Source organism: Cydia splendana, chromosome 19 (assembly GCF_910591565.1).
Source record: "Cydia splendana chromosome 19, ilCydSple1.2, whole genome shotgun sequence".
Taxonomy (NCBI): domain Eukaryota; kingdom Metazoa; phylum Arthropoda; class Insecta; order Lepidoptera; family Tortricidae; genus Cydia; species Cydia splendana.
In genome coordinates this window covers 8,260,559-8,275,602 of record NC_085978.1, presented here as the reverse complement: position 1 = coordinate 8,275,602, position 15,044 = coordinate 8,260,559, and the positions used below count along the sequence as shown (strand labels likewise).

General features: G+C 35.4%; 2 protein-coding genes across 2 annotated transcripts in view; one reads left to right on the top strand and one right to left on the bottom strand.

Annotated features, from left to right (window-relative positions):
- Nucleotides 1-15,044, bottom strand: part of LOC134800220 (alpha-tocopherol transfer protein-like) — a 284,102-nt gene that overhangs the window by 68,723 nt on the left and 200,335 nt on the right. The gene's annotated exons all lie outside the window — the stretch shown is intronic.
- On the top strand, nucleotides 743-6,987 carry LOC134799776 (uncharacterized). The gene is made up of 6 exons (XM_063772185.1): nucleotides 743-915; nucleotides 1,514-1,670; nucleotides 3,565-3,682; nucleotides 5,320-5,454; nucleotides 5,571-5,784; nucleotides 6,820-6,987. The coding sequence occupies exons 1-6, from the start codon at nucleotides 750-752 to the stop codon at nucleotides 6,972-6,974; spliced, it is 945 nt and encodes a 314-aa protein (XP_063628255.1). The 5' UTR covers nucleotides 743-749; the 3' UTR covers nucleotides 6,975-6,987.

Sequence of the window (15,044 nt, the reverse complement as noted above, 5' to 3'; positions counted from 1 at the left end):
GACACCGCTAATAATAATTATACCGCTAGATTAACTACCTATTGAAAATAAAATTAAAATTATTTGTATACTAATTTACCAAAGTAGATATTATATACTGTTTAGATGACAACGGTTTCACTCACTTGATTTTTTCTTATAGTTACACGATTTTATTTATAAAATGGTTATTTATTTTGCTTAATCTTATCATGACATTAAAAAAATAATATAAATGAACAGAATCTTGAAAAGTTCTTAGCAAAGTAAATAATGTGTTTCCACTCCGTACCTATGTCATTTTACTTTATAACATTTCACTTCATTATAGGCAACTAAAGTTGTTTGCCTATTATAGAAATGTTTAGCATTTACAAATCCTGAGAATAAAAAATCTACTAGTAACTATGTATGTAGGTACCTATGTATGTTTTTAAATATTAAAATGAGTTTCTATTTTTGTATAATTAAGTGTTAGGAACTACTTTCCGTTTTATTCGACTGTGTTATTTTTCATGTATTTAATTATTGGTAGGTTTGTAGGTATAAGAGGGATTTTGTTTTATTTGATTTTAACATGGTTTAAACGAATGTTTACTTAGAACGTAATAAATTTGCATTTTTAATTTATCGCGTTTACTTATTCAACAACTGCTGCAGTTACATGCAAATAGTAGGTATTCATAATTATTTATTCGTATTTAAGCCAGTCAATAAGAATATTTGGAGAAGTTCAGTGCAATCAGAAACAGTACAGATTACAATTTATAATGAGTGTAACATTAAAAAACAGTAATATTTTGCAATTTAACACAAATACTCTGGAAAATGTAAGAAAAGAGTTCAATTTACACCAACCTGGGATGATGGACCAAACCATCGACATATTGTATGACTGGATTAAAAAACAGGAACATTTTGTGAAGAAGGATTTTCGTAAGTGTAGTTTATTCTTTTCATTAAGATACATGAAAAAAAATAGGTAAACAAATAAAATAATTTTATACCCGTACTGTTAAATTTCACCCCGTTCTTAAAAAGAGTTACCTACTTAAAATATTGATATTTTGTTTAATGAGTATTTTTTAAAAGACCTGGCCAGGCTCTTATATGAAATATATTATCATTTTTACACCCTAAAATATGGTTAGGTCAGAATAAAGTAATAGATGAGTTCAACTCCTGAAATATAATCAAATTTGAGTAACAATAAGTAACAAATGTTGTGATAACAAACCTTGCTAGTCTCCCTATTTTAAATTGTAATGACTTTGGTTTTTTTTAATTACTATAATTTCGAAAGGTGAGCAGTAAAACCCGATAAATAGAGATATTTTTTATTCAATAACAACTCCACGTCCGTCACATAGTTATAGTTCTAATTTGAATGAAAACATATCTCGAACCAAAAACACAATAACAAACTTACAATAAAAAGTAAGTAGGTAAACTAGTAATGTGTAAGTTCCAATATCTTTTAATTTTTAACGCTGAATACAAAATACACCTATAGAGACTGTGCTATCTTTTGCAGCTCGAGAATACTTAGAGCGATTTGTCATTTACGCAAAAGGTTCAGCGGAAAAAGCAAAATTAAGAATGGACAGACTCTGTACCATGCGTACCATGGCTCCGAACCTCTTTGAAAAATGCCATGCGAAAAATGACTTCCCAGGTCTACGTGATTTCTAGTAAGTTTGATTATATTTAAGTATTTTGGCGACATTTAAATATGATTTAATCGTAAGCAAACAGGAAAAGTATGTTTTATATGCCTTGAAAAGATAATGTAGGGGGAAAGTCCCCCAGTGGCGGACACCTACAGCATCGACTAAAAAAATATTTTTTAAAGGATGTGTGTATCATTCCACATTTTACGTTGGTATAGGCATACGCGTGACCTAACTTGTTTGGTCTAACTCTTTAGGTTATTCTTTTGCCATAAACTATTATCCATCTTCTTATTAAGAGTAGTAAGTAGTAATGCAATTTCAGACATAATAGTATTATGTAATTTAGTAGGGGAGATGTGGGTATAATAATGATCCCTCGTAGTAAAATGATTCACCATCGTATCTGAGCAACTACTGGTGCCATCTATCTAAATATGCAATAAACGTATGCCTTGTGACCCCGCCAGTTGCCTCTTAAAGTGTCATGATGGTACCAGTCAGCATGCAGCGAGATTTTATTAGGAAATAATTAAAAAATATATGTCTAATCTACGGTATGGCTATTTTCCGAATTCCATTACTTTTAGCATGTTACGTTTTATTCAAATTGTGTTTCACTGTCGGATCGTAATGATGTTTAGCTATACTTTAACGATGTTTATACTAACCCAAGTTTTTTGAAAGTTATATTTTTATCGATGTTTTCAAATTTGGTGTTTGAGGTAAAATTACCCTAATCGTAAGCGTAAAATGATCCCTGGTATCATTTTATCCCCTAAGTAATTTACTATGAGTATTTCCTGTACAGGCCATAACATATCATGTCGCGAATTTATGTGCGCAAGGCCACTACTACACTACTTCCGAAAAAATGTCCTTAGGAAGAAATGCTAAGGGCTCTTAATGCGATTAAATTATAGATTGCCTTTTAAAATAGCAAGCAAAATCTGTTTTATACATACCTATGTATAAAATGATCCTTTACTAAACCTTTAGAAAATATAACATAATTATTTAAATATATAAAAAAACACGAGAAATAAGTATGCAGTTACTTAGTTAAGTAAATAGACTATTCATAAAGACCTAAATCTTGTGTTTTTGTCTCCAACTGTGAATACAGTAAAGTTTCTCCCTTAAGGGGATCATTATACCCACATCTCCCCTACTATTCTTCTTATTCTGTATCCAGGTATATTCGATGCAAAAGACAATGTTTATTACTCTCATTTGCATCTTAGGTATGACTAAACATTTAACATGAGTAGGTAGGTAAACAAACAACGCTGAAAAATAATGTTTGTATATAGTTGACATCCCAATGTCACCTTTAGGAGTGTTATTTAAATAATTAGTTGAGCTCTTCTTTGAACTTTACTTGTCCTTGGGCCACTAAGCACCATCCCACATACCCGGGGTTAACCGGCTAAACCTGGAGTTACTTTAGTTACCAGTACAATTTGACACTAAGTTAACGGTTTAACCGGTTAACCCCGTGTTAGTGGGATGGTGCAAGTAGCGCTAAGTAGAGAGAACAGTACAGCAGAGCTGCCATGAGTTGACACTTGACTTTTACGCTATTAGCGAATGCGTGAGCTCGATCGTAGTCCATCTCGCTCGATCTGCTTAGATTGCCGAAGAAAGATATACGCATTGGGTGTAAATGGTGGAGAGCCTCGTCTTGATGCTAAGTTCGTCGAGAATATGGATAGAGTTAGACCAAGAAAAGTCTGCAGCGATTTTGATAGCCCACGCAGTGCCAGTGTTATTTTAAACGTTTAACTTCTATGAAATTATGACGCATAAATAACACTTGCACTGCGTGCGTAATCTATCAAAATCGCTGCAGACTTTTCTTGGTCTAACTCTCCAACATTTGTACATGAATTATACATAAGTGTACCGTTTGCAGCATAAATGCATTAATGCCAAAATTAACTGAAGACAACTACAGAATACACGTTGCTAAGATGATGACTAAGAATATCACACCCTCTGGCTTCTTGAAGACGTATCAACATGCTACAATAGTAAGTTGAGTATTTTAAGACTGAGCGGAGATGAAAGGAGACGGCAGGATTCAGCCAATAGCATTGGTTGTAGTCCAGCGGAGCGGAGAAGAGAACCCATGCTAATGGTTGATTCCTGCATGACTCTTCTCATCTCCGCTCATCTCTGCCTCATTGGAAAGGCAACCTAATGTACGATTCCCTCCGGCTGGAGTCAGGCCACGGCGGATCGCATATATTTTCAATGTGCCTATACATTATATGGCAGAAGCGATGGAGTCCGTCCGCAGTCGGTCGCGTCCGCCAGGAACCGACCAGCTTGCGGCCTTAGAGCATTTAATAACTGGAGTCGCCTTTAAGAGCTTACCCCTCTGCCGGTAAACTTGCACAATTGTGCAAACTTTTGTATGGACTGACATGGCTATTTGTACGTTACGTACAAATCATGTAGAAATAGCAATACATTTGACGTCCCCTCCCCGCAAAAATCACCAGACTGTTTCGTACAGAAAATGACAGCCTTGACGTCTCCAGTTACTAAAATAAATGCTCTAAGCTTGCGGCCGTACAAATGTGAAATGTGCGCCGACGCCGACCGGTGGGAATCGTACTTAAGAAAAAAACTATTTTCACATCACCAATTCAAAGAACGGCTTTTTCTTCCCTCCTACGAGGGAATAAAGTCGCACTTTTCTTCCCTGCTAGGAGGGATCAAAGTAACACTTTTCTGTTCTAGCACACTATTTTTAAATTTTTTTGCACATTATTTTTTTTGCTTAAATAATCTGTTTAAGCATCAGATTGTGTTAACACTAAGATTTTTTTATTTTCCGCATAGTTGATGTGAAACACACATGAGTATGTGTCACACGGTATCAAAATTATTTCATCTTGGGCGTTAACACTTGAATCCCTCATTACGCTATGGATTCTACTTTAGAATCCGGAACGTAGTGAGGCAATTGTAGAATCATCGCTTCATTCAGGATTCAATGTACGCCCTTGACGGAAATATATCATTTTGACCCCTTGTAACACAAACTACTATTACTTATAAACTACAGTAGGTCGATTCAAAATTAACAATTTATTAATGATTTCATCTTATTTTGATACAAATAGGACCAATTTTGATTTTGATGTGAGCATTAATCAGTGTGATCTCATGATCTGCTTCATCTGCTCATGCTGATTGGTGTTGCTATCGAATGGTTAATTTAATTTATAAAAGTCATTTGTTATCACTTTAAACTCTCGCGTTTTGTACACATATTTAATTACACAAACGGGTCTACCGCGATATAATTTCATTGTTTTTACCTTAAATACCGACGTTTCAGCTGAGTTGCACCAGCTCAGTCAGGTGTGGTCACCGTATGAAATTATATCGCGGTAGACCCGTTTGTGTAATTAAATATGTAGTCATTTGTTATGTTCATTTCTCTATTTGAGATGATAGAGTAGAGTTTGACCATGACAAGTCTGCAACGATTTTGATAGCACAAGACAAGCGTTTTATTTATACGCCATAATTTCATAGAAGTTTGACGTTTAAAATGACTCTTGCACTGCGGGTGCTATCAAAAATCGTTGCAGACTTGGTCTAACTCTACCTACCTATTAATTTTGAACTAAATAAGCTAAAAACGTTTTGACAGATGTGTGAATATGTGACAGTTTATGATTATTCGCAAGGATTTTACTCGATTATGGACCTTAATGATGTTAATATGGCAGATGTGATCACCAACATGAACCTAACAGATTTTCGGAACAATATATGTTTATTTACAGTAAGTTTATTCGATGCCAGGTACTATTTTTAATACTTGATGGATTGTTTTAATTATTGTCTTTATTTTTATGTGTTGGCTGAATTATATATTTATTTTATTTAACTTTATTCTAGGAATGCTATGGATTCAGAATAGCAGGCATATTTATTATATCTACTTCAATGATGATAGATGCATTTGTAAAAATCCTGAAGCAAATAGTCAGTGACAAAATTGGCCAAAGGATCAGTGTTTTAAAAAATGTTACGTCTTTACACCAATTTTTACCTAAAGAATTGCTACCGGAAGACTTCGGCGGTGAACAGAAATCTGTGTGCGAAATTTATGGTAAGATATTTTTTATTGCACAACCGTGCAATTTGTGTTTTGTACAATAAAGAGTTTATACATACATACATACATACCGTGTTAAAGAGGTGTTATGTAATTACATGTGTAAGTTTCAACGGTAACCCAATTCGGGTATACAATATAAAATTACAGTAGACATTGTGCTACTTTACCGCCCTAGGGCAGGATTAAGGACAATACGTGCCTATGTCAAAAACTTAAAGGGACATATGTAAAACGTTGTATACATATGAGAATAGGTAATTCGTAACTCCCTTCGGTCGTGGTTTAATTTATCGCCATTCGTTGCAAATTTTCTAATTTGCGCACACGAATATTATCGGACATTGGGTGATTAGACCTCTCTATGTATGACTACTAAATATTTATGTTCATTTAAAATATATTTTTTAATTCAGTGTAATGCGACCAGCAACAGATTTATAAATAACTAATTTCTTCTCGGGCGACAACTTGAGATAAGATAAGATAGTTTATTATTCAAGTAGGCATATTACAATGCGCTTATTGAACGTCAAATAAAGCTACACCCAACCCTACACATCTGCCTCGAGAAAATTTAAAAACCGCTCAATTGGAGGAGGGTATCCCAATATGGGACCAGCAACAAACTCGGCGAGACACATCCTTCAAAACATTACATCTTATAATTAACATGCATTATGAGTAAATATGAAAAGTAGTCATGCGAGTTGTATGATAAAGCCTTGTGAAAGTCAGTCGCCTCCCCTTCGTCGGTGGATCTACTTAGAAACGGGAGTCAATCCAATACCTAGAAAAAAAAATCTAATTGTTTGAGTGGCTTTCATTCCTCCACCCAACAAAACCCCCAAAGTAGCGACATAGCGACAGCTGACCTTTATAGGGCTTCATTGTACATCTTTCTAAACCACGTTACATGTTATCGCCCTAGATTTTTTTATAGCTCGGTAGCTAGCTCGATCTTTCAGGAAATATCTGTGTTTAGTCGAATGATGTTTAAGGAAAATAACCCAGATGCTTTTATTCCAGATGAAATGAATGAAGAATTGTCTACCGAAGAACACGTAGCACATATGAAGGAAATGCGACTAGCGTGTACAAATGAAAAGCTGAGGCAATCAGGCCGATTTGATGAAGAATATCTAGGAATGCCAGGGTCTTTTAAACTTATGAGTGTAGATTAGGGTCAACTATTTAGTGAAAGTGACATGTAAAGATATCTTGTTTTAACTAAACCTTTTTTTTACACTTTAGTAACTTTTTATTTTCGTGTTTTTAAATTTTGGAACAATGTAAAAGTTTATGATAAGTTTTAAATTTCAGTGTTTTATGTTTTTCTACTTAGTAGTCATATTTTGAATCGCAGCTATTTTCTAAATCCAGTGTTCTTTTTAATATGACCGTCACAAAACGTTGATAAATCTATTAACCAAAACCGGCATACATTTTATCTACTTGTATTTCATTATATCAAAAGAATAAACATGTTGTTATTAATGTGACGGCCTCCTAGCCTAGTCGTTAGTGACCCTGCCTACGAAGCAGGAGGTCCCGGGTTCGAATCCTGGTAAGGGCATTTATTTGTGTGTTTATCACAAATATTTGTTCCTGAGTTTTGGATGTATTCTATGTATATAATATAATAAAAGTAAACTAACTTATCTATAAAATAAAACTAAATCAAAACTAAAAACTAATACTAAATAAAATAAAATAAAATTAAAATTAAAATATGTCCAAGAAATTGGGCCCCTTTGGCATGGTGCCGAGGACGCTGGCAGCATTTCCTCGCTGTATTGCTAAGCTAATACGTTGAGCGAGAAAGCTGCCAGTGAAGTCTATAAGCCTTTTTGTAAGCTCTTTAAAAATATAATTACATATTATATATATCGTCGTCTAGTACCCACAACACAAGCCTTATTGAGCTTACCGTGGGACTAGATTGATCTGTGTAAAATTATCCTATAATATTTATTTAATATTTATTTATTTATGTGAATGTAATTTACATTGAGTGCGCGGGCCGTTTTTCCAGGCATCATGCCATCAATGATGTCATCCGCAGGGCTTTGGTGTCGGCCAATATTCCTTGCGTTTTGGAGCCTCCAGGATTGTGCCGCACGGATGGCAAGAGGCCTGATGATCTGACATTAGTTCCATGACAGAAGGGACGATGCCTCTTGTGGGATGCAACGTTCATGAGCACATTTGCGCCTTCCCACTAGTCTCACTGTCAGGTCTGCTGGGACAGCCGCGGAGTATGCCGCCAAAATGAAGCATGCCAAATACTCTGCCCTGGAAGCAATGTACGACTTTGTCCCAGTTGCAGTCGAGACCGCCGAGAAAATGAGATGTGGAGTGTGATCAGCCCTATACCTACCCAGGCGCTCGTTGGCAAACAGACTGATCAAAAGCTACTGAAATCCATTACCAGGCGACCTAAAAATAATTTGTTCGCTGTGTGTCACCTTAATAAAAAATAAAATAGAAATAAAAATCATTTATTTCGGACGATTCAATCCATAGTTGTTAGTAACAAACTTAAAAATAGACTTAAATTACTATGTTAGTACCTAAACTAAGATGTTGAGAGGTCCAGTGCCTAACTAATGCACTGTCCCATCTCCCTGCCACTACGGCCAGGAGACTGTGGCGGCTATCGCGCACCCTGCGGAGGGTCGCGGCGCAGCGCTTGCGCAGCGTCGCGTGGAAACCGTCCACATGCGCGTCGGCGAACATGCCCGACGCGCTGCAGTATCGCAGACCCCTTCAGCTGCAGAATCCTTCCTTAATTCCTTTCTTCCTTTCCTTCGACCTTAATATCCAAGTATGGTAAAATACTAGGTATTTGTAGAGTTTTGCTTGAAATCAGAATATTTATTTACAAGTCTATATACTACTACTAAGGTGTAGTAAGTACTGTAGTGTCATCATTTTATAATAACTTTGACACTGAGATGACCCCAGCAGCCGCCAAAACATGTCATGAACTAGGTACTAATAACATTAATAACTGAACATTACACAAAGAATTTGGGCGTTCATTACCAAACGCCCAAATGTAAAGTGTAGGTACTTATGGTGTAAAATGTATATTAGGTATGTTTTCGGTAATTTTGGTATCATATAGCTTGGTATCCTGATTTACAGTGCCCGAGCCTCCCGACTGCCCAATGGTCCCCTACCTCCCCTAATAACTATAGTTATCAAATAGATATATATACAGGGTGTCCCATAAGTGACACGTCACAGTGACACTGGAGGTAGACCAGGCCAAGAGGACCCAAACCAACTTAACATGACCCCAGTAAAAGTGGCACGGTTTTCGAGTTATTGCCAAATTAAGGTTTTTCATGAATTTTGAGCGTTTTTAACATTGTTAGTGCCAGTGTTTTTAACATTGTTAAGTTGGTTTGGGTCCTCTTGGCCTGGTCTACCTCCGGTGTCACTGTGACGTGTCACTTATGGGACACCCTGATATTTGTGTGTATAAAATATTAAGAACCAAATGTGATTGTAGGGTAATTTTATGGAGGGTGCAATAAAAAATGTCTATTTTATCATTTTTTTTATTAATGACATATAACACTGCTTTTAAGATCGTATTTACTATTTTGACTTAAGTTGTGGAAGTCAGAAACCGATAATATTTTGCTCGATATCGGGCACATCGATTTGAAAAAAAAAGCAGGCTTATTAATCTTATTACCATAGTCATTACTCCAACGTCTAATGTGATAGGCTGATAGCTATGCTTTCGCTTCGGATAGCTATGAACTTGCGCTGCCACCTTCTATTAAATTGTATTCTGTATAACTTTTCTTACCTAATGAATATGAATGAATATTCATTTATACAATGTCACAGAATAAACATACAACAAAGTTAAAAAATACACCAGGACTTCAAACAGGGCCCCACTCAACATGATGCCACGGAAAGCTAAAAAACCATTAATCTACATTGAGCATCTTAAAAGAGCCTGACATCCCGAGGTATTCGGTATCAAAGTTGTCTGAAGATCTTAGCTCTTCGATGGTACGCGCGTTTTTCATCTCCTCCATATGAGCTAAGTGATCCGCGGATATGAGAAATTCATTCATTTCGTCTGAAATAAAAATTATATTTGAGGAAATGTTCCCTTGTATGAAGTCATTATTCTGACTTGCGCTACTGATCAATCATATATTTTTCTGTACCAAATGTATTATACTTCTAAGGTGTAATGTTAATGTTCAAATCATAAAAATATGAATAAATAGATTAGTAATGTAATAAAAACAATTTTCGTATGTCTTTATTTGTCATTTTGACTTATGTATTGGTAAGAAAGGGATAAAACATAAACTAACTAGGTGAGGCTTGTAAAGTTTTATGAATAAGGTAAATGAGCGCATACCGTACAGGTCCAAAATAGATTTCTGCTCTCCACCAAAATCTTTAGGTAGAAATTGTTTGGGCATGACGCTGTGTATGTCTTCATATTTTTTTACTACATGAATCCGTTTGCCAATTTTCTCACTAACCATTTGCTTCACAAGTGTCACAAGCGCGTTGATCATCTTTGACGGGGATATAAGGTAAAAGCTTTTTACTTTGAACCCATATACTTCCTACAACAAAAAAAACATAGAGATTTATGTAATATTAAGTAAAACTAAGCAAATTGCGTGAAAGATCTAAGCAATATTTGCTTAGAATAACGATTACTCCAACAACTAAGTAATGTGAAGCATAGTATTGGCTGGCGAGAGAAATTTATAACGAAAAAAAAAATTTTTAATACGGATTACACCATTTTCTCATTATAGCGGAGGCACGAGCCCGTTTCTTGAATGTTTTTCACAACTTTTGTTATACAAAACCTTAAAAATTATACACTTAAACCTTCTTCAAGAATCACTCTTTTGACAGGTGGAAACCGCATGGAAATCCGTTCAGTAGTTTTAGAGTTTATCGCGGACATACATATACACAGACAGACGCGGCGGGGGACTTTATTTTATAAGGTGTAGTGATTTAGGTTTAGTATTTAAAATGTAGGCCCAAACGGAGATGGCGAGATGACCTGGACAGCTTCCTGAACAACTGGCCGGAGGAAGCACCCACAGACAAAACATCCTCCAGAGAGCATAGTCCCTCTGCCACGCATACGGTAATTTTACTCCATGTTCGAGTCGAAAGTGTCTTTGTGTGACGTCCGTGAACTCGTTCCTCATTTGGACGGACCAATCACGGCACGGGACTTCGCTCACCTCGTCCCGCGCACCCCCGCATTTTTGGCATCATCGGTTGCATGAAATAATTGCTCTAAACTTGGTCTAGAGGATTCCTAGTCTATGTAGCACCAAATCGGGAGTCGTGGAAATTAAGGGAAGAGGCCTTTGCCCAGCAGTGGGCCACTCAAATAGGGCAGGAATATATATATATAATATAATAATATTTAAAATGTAACACTTACAATTAACATATCGACGGCGGATCGTAAATCGATCAAGTCTACGTTGCTTATAAGATCTGAGATGTTTACATCGCCTAAGTCATAAATGGCGTGATAACCGATGCAATAGTCATGAAGTTTGATATATTCAAGAATCTGTAAATAAAATTTTTACACATTTTATATTTCGAAATAATTAAAGGTGACAGTCCATTTCCAACGACAGCAGCACTACCATTCATTTTACTATAGAAATTGACAATAACACCGACGCGTTCGTACTAGTAGTGCAGCTACGGTCAGAAATGGAATGTTACCCTTAATCGGTGATTTAATTGAAGCGCTGGTGGGCTACCGGTAAGAGCATGCGACTTTCAATCCGGAGGTTTCAAACCCCGGCTCATACCAATGAGTTTATCGGAACTTACGAGTGTGTACGAAATATCATTTGATATTTACCAATAGTTTTTCGGTGAAGGAAAACATTGTGAGGAAACTGGACTAATCCCAACAAGGTCTAGTTTCCCCTCTAGGTTAGAAGGTCAGATGGCAGTCGCTTTCGTAAAAATTAGTGGCTACGCCAATTCTCGGGATTAGTTGCCAAGCTGACGAACTGATGAAGATCATGTTGGGTAAGAAAAACAAATAATTTATTTTTCTCGGGGCAAGAGACATATTATGTAGTATGAGAAATCACTACTAATGTTTTTCTAGCCCCTAGGTTTCTCTTATTTGTACTCTTTCAAAAATAAAATAAAAAATCTCAATTAGAAAACATATTTTGTAGGTAGGCCTCAAGGGCTCTTTCAGAGATCAATAGGACATATTTACAGTGACATTATTCTAATTTTACTTTACTCTCATCTTCTTGAAAAAAAAAAGTTATTATGTTGTTAATGTGGGTAAGAAAAACATACAATTCTTAAATGTTGATACGTCGCCAAACAATCCGAAGGTGTGATAGTTTTTGTCATGAGTTTTCCGACGTTTAATCTGAAGTTATCTTCAAAAGGACAAGGCATACTGATCATTAGGCTGCAACACAACAAAACATGTTATTAGGAAGGTAATTTAAACAATTGCATTACAATAAATGTAACGTAAATAGTATAGAGTCACAATTGAGTAATGTTTGGTAATGTTCATAATACTTACTCATCTATCTATGCTGATCAGCAAGATCAGCTAAGGATCATTGCTATAATTTTTTTTTTAATTGGTTGTCAAATGATTGTGATTACCTACTCTACAGAATTGGCTTAGCAGCTCTTTAATACAATAACACAAAACAAATTACATACTTACAAAAAATTGCGTAAATTCGGAAAATCGATTGTTGCGTGGCACTTTAAAAAAAGGTTAGGGGACATTGTTTGCAGTGTAAAGAGTCTGTCTATTCTTTTTTTCGCTTTCTCCACTGAGCCTTTGGCGGAAATTATAGTTCTTTCCAAATACCCCCTAGCTGTGGAATAAGACAAAAATTAAGCATTAGTTGCATTTTCAATAACTTTTAGTTAATAATAATATGAAGTGATTCTTCGGAAGATCAGCGCTGACATTCGGGTTAGCATTTTGTTTTAAATATATTTTTGGGCGTTTTCTAAAATAAATACCTATGAAAAACCTGATTCTTTCAAATCTGGACATTCTTGGGCTCATTCTACTCAGAATCGACAGCATTCTCCATCCTACCATTAAAAAAAAGATATCCCAAAATGTCTATTCGATTACCTCACGTTTTAGTGTGAAAAATGTTTCGTGACGTAATGTAGGTATGTAGTGGAAAGTACGATTTGCATACAAATTTTGGGACATTTTTATCATCAGGATTGACTACACTAGTGATTTTGAGTTGAAAGAGCCCAAAAACACCAGGATCTGTGAGAATCAGGTATATACAAATCAAAATAAGATAAAGTACTACAAAAAATAACTCACGTAAATCCTTCTTCACGAAATGATCTTGTTTTTTAATCCAATCGTTTAAAATATCTATACATTGATCCATTTCGCCTAACCGGTGTAAATTAAACTCTTTCCTTACATTTTCTATTGCATTAGGATTTAATTGTAAATAAAACTGACCAATTTCTGCTGTCATTTTAGAGGTAGGTTGCTTTTAACATGTATTGACTACGAATGAATTGTGCTTACGTTGTTATTGCAGACAAAATAAAATCTTGTATCCCCAAAAGTAATTATTCATGACATTTAAAAAGTTGACAGCTACGTAAATTTAAACTTTAAATGTATATGAGATAAGGAATCATTAAACGCAACATAGGTACAACTTCCAAATAAAAAGGTCTCAGAAGTTGACCTTGTCAAAACCACAATCTTGTCCCAAACGTTTTATCCTTTACCTGTAATGATTTAATTGTTATTTTTATCTTTTTTAAATACCTAAAATTTTGCATGTGCACGCTAAATGGTAGATGCTTGGAAATTAATATAAAATTGTTTAAGTACTTATATGGCTGAGGAACACAGTGAAAAACAGTAATTAATAATTACTAGCTTTTACCCGCGACTTTGTCTGCGTGGAATTAATGACAGCAGCTAAAGTAGGTATAGCGCCTGGATAATGCTAATAGCAATCATTCAATTCGCGCATTGCTGACGTCAATTATTAGGCAATTCATTAACTGTTTCAATTCCACCCCCCTTTGAACTCTCTTCAGGGATGATTTCCGACATAAAACTATCCTATGTCCTTCTCCGGGACTCAAACTATACCAAATTCCAACTAAATCGGTTCAGTGGCTTAAGCGTGAAGAGGTAACAGACAGACACACTTTCGCCTTTATAATATTATAGTATGGATTATTTGGAAATGCGTTTTCCGTGGCAAAAACTCATTTTCCTATTAATTATCAATTATTGTTTTGAACAGCGTTTTAACAATGAAACACGCGTTTTCTCTACAGAAAAACAGTTTTTCAAAATAATATGTACCTATGTACAAACAAAAAAACATAAATGTATTAAAAATTATTTAATATAAAAAATGCGTTTACCTATCCTATAGTGTACGAATAAAATCTTTTTCTTTTTTTGGTTATGTGTAATAGGGGTGCGTAACGGTCCATATAACAACTTTTGATATATTTTTAGTCGATATAACTATTGAGGGACATAATGCACTTTTGCTATAACAATACATGGTATATTCTTAGAGAGTCTAACTATCGTCAAGTATAATGAACTTGTAATATAACAACTTCTAATCTAACATTAACAGCGTATAACGTATATGTGATATAATGATGTTCGATATAACGCTCAGTTGGCATAATGTAGTACTGGTATAATTTGTAATATTTACTACTATTATAACAACCTACGTATTCGAACTTAAGGCAGGTCTCAGTTAGGTACGACGACGAGCGAAGCGAGGAGGAGTGTTAGGTAGAACTGCGACCCTACAGCGCGCGAGCCGAGCGAGCGAAGCGAGCGTGCCGCGGTAGCGGCCGGCGAAGCGCCAGAACCGACTTTTTTTATTACTTTACTTTTTTTAGGATTAAGTAATGGAAATCCTCGACACGTTTCGCAACTCTCACCAAAACCTCAATTTATTTTGAATACCATAAATACTTATAACAAATATTCATTATATCCAGTAAACGTTATATCGAATAGCTTTTATATTGATTAAACATTATACCCCATGAAAATAGTTATTTTGTTGTTATATCAAAAGTTCATTATACCGCTTAAGTGATTATACACCATGAAATTATATCAAAAGTTGTTATAAGGTTTACTCGGGTAATTCCGAATGTCGAAAACCGTCGGATAATTCCGAAAAGAGACT

Excerpts from the sequence above, each read along its gene's own strand:
- LOC134799776 (XM_063772185.1), top strand. The coding sequence starts at position 750 with ATGAGTGTAACATTAAAAAACAGTAATATTTTGCAATTTAACACAAAT. Across the intron at positions 916-1,513 it reads TTTTGTGAAGAAGGATTTTC|CTCGAGAATACTTAGAGCGA; the intron begins GTAAGTGTAGTT and ends TATCTTTTGCAG. Across the intron at positions 5,455-5,570 it reads ACAATATATGTTTATTTACA|GAATGCTATGGATTCAGAAT; the intron begins GTAAGTTTATTC and ends ACTTTATTCTAG.